This window comes from Arachis ipaensis, chromosome B03, assembly GCF_000816755.2.
Source record: "Arachis ipaensis cultivar K30076 chromosome B03, Araip1.1, whole genome shotgun sequence".
NCBI lineage: Eukaryota > Viridiplantae > Streptophyta > Magnoliopsida > Fabales > Fabaceae > Arachis > Arachis ipaensis.
The window spans coordinates 123,889,716-123,901,152 of record NC_029787.2 but is presented as its reverse complement, the minus strand read 5'-3'; the positions used below and the strand labels follow the sequence as shown (position 1 = coordinate 123,901,152).

Here is an 11,437-nt window from a genome sequence, read left to right as displayed (position 1 = left end):
CTTTTTACTTGGATATAAACGTTGCCTATTTTCTTAAAGAAAAAATGGAAGGCCAAAAGTTTAATCATTTATATTGAAAAAAGACATACATAACTACAGCATCATAATCAACCTTATTGATGTACCAAGGCTTTCCAAAGAAGCTCCAAAAATCTTCAATTGGCTTTTGCTTATTGCCATTCAGTATATGGAACCTTTATTCCCTTGCAGTTAAAATTGATTCTAAAATTTGTTAGATTATTTAAATTTGAGATATCATATATCAAGAACACACTCGTATTTTGTTGATTTTATGCTTCTGGTGATTTTAACATAAAAAATAAAATCAAATAAAATTATACTTCTGTCTTCTGATGTATATTTGAGAAATGTTAGGTGACCAACATTTTTTCCTTACATTGCCTTGCATTTCAGCCAGCACTGGCCAACTCTCCATTTTCTTCCACTAAAAGTATTGGCCCTCTGGCATTTTCCTATATAATAAGCATATGTTGACATAATATAGATCATACGATAAGTTTATATTTTGGTCTGTTGTTCTTTTCAAATTCTGATATGCTCATACACATCCTTTTTATTAATATCAACCGTATATGAGCTTCTGGTCTTTTGTTTCAATTGAATGATAAAATGACCGTTCAAGTTTCCATTGCTTTTAAGTTTTAATTGTGTTTTTTTATTTAATTTATTAAATATTCCTCGGAATTCTCTGATCTTTGTTGTTGTGTCTTTTAGGAAGAATTACGCCCATTTTTCTCTCTCCCAAAGGTTATTGATGGGCTCTTTAACCTTGCAAAAACTCTTTTTGGTATTGAAATTGAGGCAGCTGATGGCCTAGCCCCGGTAACTTAAATTGTTTTTATTCAGTTTTGGTTCTTATATTAGGTGTCAATGTATTTTAATTTTACTCATGCAAGATTGTTCTTTTTCATATTTAGGTTTGGAATAAGGATGTCAGGTTCTTCCGTGTTAAAGATTCTTTAGGTAGTCCAATTGCATACTTCTATTTTGATCCATACAGTCGTCCCTCTGAAAAAAAACAAGGTGCATGGATGGATGAAGTTGTTGCTCGTAGTCGTGTATTATCACATGATGGTATCTCGCCAAGGTTACCTGTTGCCCACATGGTGTGCAATCAAACACCACCAGTAGGGGACAAGCCTAGCCTAATGACATTCCGTGAGGTAAAGTCAGCTGTACTTAACATATTTATCCATGTTATATTTTTGAACCGGTGATCATTATATGTGAAACAATGGAACAAACCAATTAGGCAATGGTAACTGGGAGTATCTAGTCATGTTGTTCTCACAAATTTTAGACTCTGTCAAGGGCCAGACTATAAGAAGTTTGTAATAGATTGACATTTATTGATTGGCTCTGACCTTTAAGCTTTGGTTTGAACATACATGTAATCTCACTATCTTTACAATTGACTATGTACTCTTGGTCATATTTTAAGTGTAATACTGTAATCTCATTATGTTTAAAATTGATTTTTAACTATTGGGCATAACATGTAGGTTCAAATCTACCTTTTTCATTTAATACAACACTAACAAACAAATCTTTTTACTTGCCTTTTTCTCAGGTTGAGACCGTCTTCCATGAATTTGGTCATGCACTACAACACATGCTTACCAAGCAGGATGAGGGTTTGGTTGCTGGTATTCGAGGGATAGAGTGGGATGCTGTTGAGCTACCTTCTCAGTTCATGGAAAATTGGTGCTATCATAGGTAAGAATTATGCGGTGTGTGGTTTACTGGTTTTTATACCTTTGTGGTCTTTGTGTACATGGGTGTTGCTTAAGCCTTCCTTTTGGCAAAATTAGAGTAAAATAGAGTGAACTTTATATGTGAAACCCTTTATATAATTAATTATCTGGTGCATCTTTTCCTTGCTACCATTGTTTTGGGGTATTGTAAAGTATGTTCTTGAATTGACATCCGTTTCTTCTCATTTCATTGTTATCTACGGGGCACCCAAATTATTGTGCTCGTTGACAGGTTGGTTCAACTGTTCTATTCAGTGGAGCCATCTTTAACCATTCATATGTCATCTGTTTCACATTGCCTTTTGGTTTATAAAAAATGGTTTTCTAACTGCTATTATGTATTTTGATACGTCGTCTCTTGTTTCAGAGAGACTCTAATGGGTATTGCAAAGCACTTTGAAACTGGGGAGTCTCTTCCCGAAGATGTATACTTGAAGCTTGTGGCAGCTAGGACTTATCGTGCTGGGTCTCTAAGTCTTCGGCAGGTTGGTAAAATTTAACACTTAATCGTCTTATTTCTGCTCATTATTTTAGAAATTTGTTGTCTCTTTTTGATGGCATCTTGTGATTGTTGTCTTGGATTTTCATCGTTGGATCAAGACTGTTAAAACACACCCCAGTTGGAATAGATTTTTAATAGAAATACATACTTTATTTGCAGCGTGAAACTTTTTTGCAAAATACTTATTTTAGTTATTTTTTTCAAAGAATTAATTACATTTAACAAAACTATTTTCATGGGTCAATGTAACTCCAATATATATTTTATGCTGATTCTGATCTTACACTAGTCTTACCTGATTAATCCTATATATGTTTGTTAATGTATATCCAATTTTGTATTTGCAGTTAAGATTTGCAACTGTAGATCTAGAGCTTCATACAAAATATGTTCCTGGAGGACCAGAATCTATCTATGATGTTGACCGGAGAGTTTCTGAGAAAACACAAGTGATTCCTCCACTGCCAGAGGACAGGTTTCTTTGCAGTTTTAGCCACATATTTGCAGGTTTGCCATGCTGCTTGTATTTATTGAAATCACTCAGTTATCTTACAAAAGTTCTTGTTAATTCTATGTCTGCTTTTGTATTTTTTAGGTGGATATGCAGCTGGATATTACAGTTACAAGGTATTTATATGTTGATTTAATACTAAACAACATTTCTCAAATCTTGAGGTGCCAATATAGTTCACTTATGTGTTTTTTAACACTAAACATTCTAAACTCTTGTAAATTTGACTTTGATGCAGTGGGCTGAGGTGTTGTCTGCAGATGCTTTCTCTGCATTTGAGGATGCTGGGTTAGATGACATCAAGGTATATTTGATGGCAAAACAATTGTCAATTTCAAAATATCCAATCTCCTGTTATTTACATATAATATTATAAACAGTATTCTTCTTATATTACCTATTGACTTGCAAGTTACGCTATTTTTTTTTTTTCAAACCTATGAAATGTTTTTCTCCGTTATAATCTGGTATTCACTGTTTGTTTAGTTAGAATATGCTACTTTGCTAGTTACATGATTGATGCTTCTTTACACAGGCTGTTAAAGAAACAGGGTGCAAGTTCCGCGAGACGATTCTTGCTCTTGGAGGCGGCAAGGCACCCCTAGAGGTCAGATAACACATCTGAACGTATCTTCGATATCCACTTGTCTTGATGTTTATCCATATCTCATGTCTGAAACGTGTCTGGCTGCTGTATTCAGGTGTTTGTGCAATTCCGGGGGCGAGAACCAACACCGGATGCATTGCTCAGGCACAATGGCCTAGTGTCAGCTGCAGCTTGAGTATAGTATCTAATGTTTGGTGAAGATCCGAGGCAGAACATCATGTTATTTTATCACCAATACATGAGATTTGGAGATGGCTTGTTTCACACTGCCATATCAAATCTGTGCAACTGAACAAAAAGTAACCTTTACTTTCCTTAATCTATCAGAAAACATCAATAAAAAAGTCCAATTGTCATTGATAAAAATCGGAAAAAAAAAAAAAAACAGGAACAGCATTTTTCACTCTTTAAAATCACCACCTGATTTTCAGACATGTCACATGGTACATTTTTAACGCTTATTATTTTTTCTATGTTGCATGTGAGTGTGTATGACAAAAAGATGAGACACAAGATATGATTGCAATGCTATGGGATTAAAGAAATCGGTGCCTCTGATTTCTTTTTTGGTTGTACAGTGGTATTCAAAAATCGTATCTATGGATTTATGTTGTTTAATCTTTCGGTTGTACAGTGGTATTCAAAAAATCGTATCTATGGATTTATGTTGTTTAACCTTTTTTTAAAAGAATCACAAATCAGGACTGTGCGATTTACGTTTTTGAAAATTAAAAAATTTTTAACATTGAAATTAGATTTTCTGATTTTTGTTTTCAAAAATAAAAGATTTTAATCGATTTTATTAATATCAATTAAAAAAAAACTCCATATCAAAGAAAAACACCCACACTTCTAATAACAATGTATTAAATGCATATTTAATCTATATAAAAAAATTAGTCATATTTTTAATCTGTATTCACCTACCATACAATTATTTACTACTCAGATCAAATAAAAATTCAATACCCAAGAACGTGATTTACTTAAGGGTATACCAGCCTCTATTCTAAGTGTAAGAAAACAATTCGAGTCTGAACTTTTAGCTCAATTCAACAAACTATATTGCTACTAGTACTCTCCCATAAACAATTGACGAAGGGGGTGTCAATGCAGTTGTGTTAAACAGTGAGCATTCTGTTGTCAAACTTGCAAGTTGGTGCATCTTTTCCTAGTTGTATGTGGCAACCCTACCACTTGTTTATCCATTTGAATGCATTGATGAAAACATTGAGTCACAATAAAACTGGAGCTTTGAATGCCAGTGTCCTAGACAACTATTATTTTAGTTTCCAGATGCGTTATGGAGTCCCTGAAAGTGCATCTCAAGTGTTTTTTCCTTATACTACCTCGGCTGCGGATGGTTCAAGGATTGAGGTATGATGGTTGATTCTACCATTGACGAGGTCGAGGGTGGCACCCTTTTCTCTATGACAATAGAGTAACGGTTGGATCCAAGGCTCTCTATGGACTTCATGTACTCCGATGCATTGTTTTCTATGATCAGAGCATCCTCCAACTCGCGCATGACGTCATCCATGGCCGGTCTATTTGTTGAGAAAGGTTCAACACATTGCAGTGCTACTTCCAACACTCTCCACATTGCTTCTGCATGGTACCCTCCCTTGATGCCAGGATCCACAATTTCCTCAATCTTTGATGCCCTTATGTACGGTTTAGCCTGCACACGAAGTTCTATGATTAGAAAATCACAGAATTGAAAAAGTCTAAGCAAAAATGGAATGCATTTGTAGGTGCAATAAGGTGAAACTAGTCTCATGCTTTTGGAGTTGTTCCGTACCCATTCAACCAAACTCCACTCATTCCGCGGTCTATGGATGTTGAGAGGCTCCCGGCCACTCACAATTTCAAGAAGAACCACACCAAAGCTGAAGACATCACTCTTTGCAGATAATTGCTGGGTTGTGTAGTACCTGCACAGGAAGATTTGTGATGACCTTAACTTTCATGAATAAACACAGAATGCTGCAGAAATAAATATTTTGTTCCCAAAGTTACTAAGAGATCAGTAGAATAAATTAAGGCAAAATCCTAGAAGTGCACTTACTCAGGATCAAGATATCCTGCAGTTCCTCTTACTTCAAGCGAAACAGCACTGTCTCCTTCCTGTGGAGCATATTTTGAAAAACCAAAATCTGCAACCTTAGCACACATGCTGTGATCCAAAAGTATATTGCTTGATTTCACATCCCTGTGAATTACAGATCGCTCAGGGAACGAGTGCAAATATGCCAAACCTGTTCAACCAGAAATCTAGTAAATATTCCTGTGGTCCCAACATCTTGTATATGAATTTGTAGTGTAGTCAGTTAGGTAAGAATCTGATGCATGGATTTTATATATTTGCATCTGGAACCACTTGGTAAAAAATACAACATCAAATTTACTTGCCTCGGGCGGCACCAAGAGCAATAGACAGTCTGGTTGGCCAGTCTAGTATTTTTCTCTTTGCAGGTTCTCCTGTTGTCAAGTGAAATTTTAGAAACATAACCCATCCATCAAAACATTTCAGCTTAAATGATCATTGGGTACTTACCATATAGTCTATCTTGCAGAGAGCCATTGGACATAAAAGGATAAACCAGAATTTGTTGGTCATTTTCATTACAATAACCAAGAAGAGGCACCAGGTTCTCATGCCTTATTGCAGAAAGCAGGTTTAGCTGCAAGTACCATCATAGACTAGTTAGATGGCACTGTGTAGATACCACTAGTATCAAATTTTATTTTGGTTAGAAATCATTGACTAGTAGCAAAATTTCATCATTGGCATATGCATTATTTTATGCTATCTAAAAACTACTCCATTCGTTTTCTTTTATCTGTCACTGTCACTTTATTATACATCATTAAACAATGCTATTGGAACTTTGATATAGCAATTAAATTTGAAACAAAAGTTTTGTGCACCTCATTATCAAATTCTCGAGTGCCTTGCGTTGATGTGGCTGACCGAACCTTCACAGCCACAACTTGACCATTTTCTAGGGTGCCACGGTAGACAGAACCAAAGCCTCCTTCACCTATCAAAATGTTGTACTTTTCGGTTGCAACCTCTATATATTCCAAAGTGAATGCTTGAATTGAAATAGATTTTATCAAGAAATCGTCTATGCTGTTCAATGAGAATATCACATCTGCATTTTGTTTGTGGAAATACATGTCAGAATAAATCCTGCAGTTTGGATTGGAATCTTGGACCAAAATATATGGTATGCTACACAGAATAAATCATATGATGATAGCAATGTTCTTTGATATAATGAACACTCTAAGTAACATTATGAGATAGTTTAAAAATGATGAGATGAATTATAATCTTGATTTTGTATATAATACAAAAAGACCAAGAACACCAAACATTAGGGGATATGAGAATAATTAATGCCTACTTGTTATCATTGGGTTGCTTTTTCTTCCAAATGCTTCCAATGGATTTAATCTCTGTCTATAACGATAAATGAAAATTGTTCCAACAGCCATAGCAATCAAGAAAGAGCCACATGCAACGGCTGAAATAATTGCTACTTGTTGTGGAAAATCATTCCCTTTCTGACAACTTCCATTACTGAAACATCAATGCAGCACAATCAATTTTATTTCCTTTGTCTCAAAACTACTCTTTTTTTCCTGTTTAGGAAGATACTTCTTACTCTGTATTGATTGAAATGTTCAAGTTTCCTGAAAGCTTATGGTCCATGCGATCATTGCAGCCATAATATCTGCAAAGTAATAATAGAATACAAGATAATGGAGTTTGCTCAAACATACTTACAGTGATTAGAATTCTGAAGCAACATCTTAATATATAAGATGAAATACAATGCAAAATCTAAAACTTACATTGACTTTAAATGTGGCAGTGAGTTATATGACGGTGGAAGTGACCCCATAAGATCATTGTATCTCAGATCTCTGATCCAAAAAAAAGTCTAATTAATCAATATTTGGAAAAATTTCAAATAGCACATTGCTCTATGATGAGGAAGTAAGTACTATTTTCTTAGCAAAAAAAAAAAAGTTATTTTTCAACATTTGAAAGTAGGTGTCTATTGAAGTATCGATATCTAATAAGAGGTAAGAGCAAACAAAACTAAAATTGGGTGTTAAAATTCATCGAGGAAAGAGTCATTACAGTGAAGTGAGCATTGAGGAACTTGGAAATGAGGGGATATGGCCATTGAAGTTGTTGTGGCTAAGGTTCCTGCACATGCACCAATGGAATGAGTCCCAAAATACAAACACATGCTAGCAACTGAACAAAGGCTTATTATAAGGAAGCAATACATTATTTGTAAGTTAGTCAACTCTGTGACACTGGATGGAAGTGGTCCTTTCAGATTACTTAAGGAAAGATCCCTGCAAAACCAACAATAATATACATCTTATGCGGTTATCAAATCATTAAGAACCACAGTTCAGTGATGTAATTCTTGCTCTCAGTTTGATGAACTTAGCAACATATTTTCAAGAAGAATAAAAGGACTTACAGCTTAATGATAACAGGTGCATCATTGGAAAAATCACATGATATTCCTTGCCATGCAAAAAGCATGCATGGGTCACCGGTCCAGCTTTGTAGGACTTTGTTATCATGGTTTTCAGTGATTAGTTCTTCTCTTATCTTCAAAATCGCCACCACTAGTGAACCATACACAAATAAGTATAGATTTTAGTTACCTAAGTGGAATTATATAAAGGAACAATATGATGCTAACCATTAGTGAATCAGTATTGTTACTTAAATCTATGTTTAGAAAGCATTTCTCTTTTTTACATTTAAAGTCATCATTGCCATTGTATGATTCCTTCAATGATACTTACAATCTGTTTGGTTGGTTTCTTGCTTCCATGGTCGCACCTGCATGATCTCATAAGCATTACAAGAGGGTCCAAACACAGATCCAGATGCCTTGACCAATGTTAGATTAAGTGATCCATTTGCTGAAGAAGCATTCAACACAATGTGTCTATAATTTGACCCTTCACTTAATACATCAAAACTAGCCTTCTTAATCTCACTGTTAACATAGATGTCAAACACTCTTAGGCCTTCTCTAACACTGTTATTCAATTCAAGGAAGTAGAGAAACACAAGGTACTCGTAATCCTCCTTAACCTCAAGGCCATTGTGATTGAATTCCAACCTTTCAGGGTGAGTCAAAGCTGTTTGTAGAACTTTCAGAGGAGGTGTCACATTAGATTTGTGGTCCAAAATGCTAATATTGAATGATATAGGAGTGTATGGACTTGTAGTAGTTCTTTTCCAGATTCTATCACTTTGATCAATTGGGTACCTAAAACCAGTATGGGCCCATATTATAAGATTATTAAGTCTTTCTTGTCCTTGTAGATTTCACAGCATAAGAGCAACAAAATAAGGATACAGACTATAAATTGCACAAATCACTTAATATTAATACATTAAATATGTATATCATAAATGATGCATGTAATCTGTGTCATGTTTTATAGGTTCATGCATCAAGTTACTTAGATCGAATTGGTCTAAAGCCTGGTAGGACACAACACTAATTACAACTACTGATGTATTTATTCTCTATAAAAATCAATGTTAATCCATGTAGGCGACGCCACCTAGTGCCCCCTAAACCTAGGATTCTCAAGAGATTTATGTACCTTATGTCATCTTCTTTTCCCCCAAGATTACTTCTGTTGATCAGCTTCAGGACACTAGAATTCAAACCCTGCAGATACTCTTCAGACACTGATCTTAGCTCAAGCTGAGATATATAAGGGTTACCCTCTTCTGTCACTAGGCAAAAGTCTGTGTTGTTCTTTGTGGCTCTGAAAACTCCTTCAATTCTCAAGTCCTGCGATGATGATCTCACTGTACCTAACACTGTTACCCCTATAGAAACACCAAAGGAACCTTTACCTGGTTCATTTTCAGATGGAAATGTGCCCCTTATCAGATACACTTGATCCTTAGTTGTGGCCAAATTGTAANGGCTGAATGTTTTAACACACTAGTTATTGGCCTGCAACTTCTTGTATCAGAGAACCAAGCATAATCTGTTTTGTAATCTAAGTTGGTCAATGGATCTTTATAGTTTGAATCAGCACAGCATGCTATGCTCTCAAATCCTGCAGAGAAAAAAACTGCATATCATACAATCTTATCCAAACCTGACCCTTCCCCTTAAGACTAATTATTTAAGCAAAATCAGACTAAAACTATCAAATGATATTGTTAAAATTTTAAGGATGGTAAAATATGCAACTATTAAACAAGATTTGTTTTTCCACATTAGTAATAATGACCATAGTGTAATACTAACCTTCACTTGCAGAAGCTGATCTGATAAATATGCACAAACATAAGACATATGGCACAACCTGTCTTAATAATACCAAATTATCTGATTTCTCCATCATTATAGGTTACCCCATGGGGTTGCTAAACATGAAGCCATGCCACTATACAAATCTCTTGAATTTCTCACTTCTTTCTCTGCCTTATGCAACCAACACTCACTAGTCCTACTATTAATTCAGATAACAAAAACTAAGGCACCTTGGTCAACCCTACAGTATACTACTACCATGAACCTCAATAAAAATTCTTCTATTGGAAGAATTTGAAATCATTACTTATCCAAATGTTAGATGGAAGATCATAGAACTCGAATGGATATTAAGAATAAAGGGTTTGACTTGAAACGTGTAGGAACTTCCTAACAAGGAGATAGAAGAGGAGTTAGCTAGCTAGGGAGCTTGCACTATGTACAAAATCCTTAGTTAAATATGTTTTCTTCGGTTCATATTTATTAATTGTTGTTGCTTTACTTGATTATGTGATTTAATATAATTAGAGAGAGTAATTAATGTCCTTGATTGGTCCTGTTCTTCCTTCATTCCCCCCTCCCTTTCACTCTAACGATGGATGCAACATGATTGAAAATAAGATATTAAACATAAGACAAAAAAAAAGGAACTATTTCTTCTGTACGTATTTTTGTGGAGATAGAGTTAAATAATATAAAATGAATAAATAATTGTATTGTCAAGAGTGTCAATGCAACTATCCTTATATTATGCTTAACAGTAATTCCCTTTCAGATTTTCAACTTTGAAACTGATGAGAAATCAACACGATGATCAGAAGTGGCTCAATCAGAGGCAGAAAGAGCATGCACCCCCCATTGACTTGGACAGTAGGAGTTACCAGTAAATAAAACTTAAAAAAAAAAAAGAGCTACGTTAGTATTTTTGTATAGTATATAATTGGTCTAAAAATTAAAACGAAGACGCTATACTTTGAGCTTCATCAAAACTTGTCCCTAGCTTCCGTTATTCTAAACTTGCAAGTAATTAAAGTTGGGCAATGTAACATTTGTTATATACATATTCATCAACCTGAGATCATCACAAATTCCATTTCTAATTGGAAACGGCATTCTCAGTTGATTTCTTATTGTTATTTTGAGGTGCACTAAAGTATTAACAAAGTGTCGTATTCTTCTACGTACACGATTACGCTGCCACCACCACATTCTCTCAATTTACTGAGACGCATGCATTTCGGTGGGTTATTGTCTATAGAAGTGAAGGAACAATGGTAATATATAACATTTACCTTATGGTATTTTAGTATAGTTTTGACTTTTCACTCTTAAAATAAATCTTATCAAGTATCTAGTAACTAAAAAAAAAAAAGTTATGAAGCATAATACTTCTATGTGTCAAACGTATCTTGAATACATATTCATCTAACACTCTAACATTTATCCATATCCTGTTTGAGAAAGTCTAGAAGACCAGCAAATTTTGTGATTTTTAGCCATCAATTAGCTATCAATGATATTTTTACTGGTGTGAGATTGCATCTAATAGTGTAAAATCATTCAATTTTCTTTTGATGGTTAAATGCTGGCCAAAATTTAACAAAAATGCTGTCCCCTAGCACTTCTCATCATGTTTTTAACTAGATTTTAATTAAATAAAAAAATATCATTTTTTGACATATTTTAACATACTTAAATATTATCAAATTTTAA

At 34.6% G+C, this 11,437-nt stretch overlaps 2 protein-coding genes across 2 annotated transcripts in view; one reads left to right on the top strand and one right to left on the bottom strand.

The window, feature by feature from the left end:
- Positions 1-3,967, top strand: part of LOC107631389 (organellar oligopeptidase A, chloroplastic/mitochondrial) — a 6,690-nt gene extending 2,723 nt beyond the window's left edge. The window contains exons 8-16 of the mRNA XM_016334819.2: positions 736-843; positions 939-1,184; positions 1,592-1,737; positions 2,143-2,260; positions 2,625-2,784; positions 2,873-2,904; positions 3,027-3,092; positions 3,324-3,395; positions 3,490-3,967. Of these exons, the coding sequence (XP_016190305.1) occupies positions 736-843; positions 939-1,184; positions 1,592-1,737; positions 2,143-2,260; positions 2,625-2,784; positions 2,873-2,904; positions 3,027-3,092; positions 3,324-3,395; positions 3,490-3,570 (1,029 nt within the window). The 3' untranslated portion in view covers positions 3,571-3,967. The remainder of the gene's footprint in view (positions 1-735; positions 844-938; positions 1,185-1,591; positions 1,738-2,142; positions 2,261-2,624; positions 2,785-2,872; positions 2,905-3,026; positions 3,093-3,323; positions 3,396-3,489) is intronic.
- On the bottom strand, positions 4,365-10,380 carry LOC107631391 (nodulation receptor kinase; the record flags this gene model as incomplete). Its single annotated transcript, XM_016334820.2, is given in 16 exon segments — positions 4,365-5,076; positions 5,197-5,329; positions 5,464-5,653; positions 5,808-5,876; positions 5,953-6,079; positions 6,327-6,553; positions 6,809-6,984; positions 7,070-7,138; positions 7,260-7,331; positions 7,552-7,620; positions 7,704-7,775; positions 7,907-8,057; positions 8,241-8,713; positions 9,057-9,386; positions 9,388-9,524; positions 9,719-10,380. Coding segments are annotated over 16 exon segments (2,728 nt in total), but the record flags the coding sequence as incomplete, so codon positions are not given.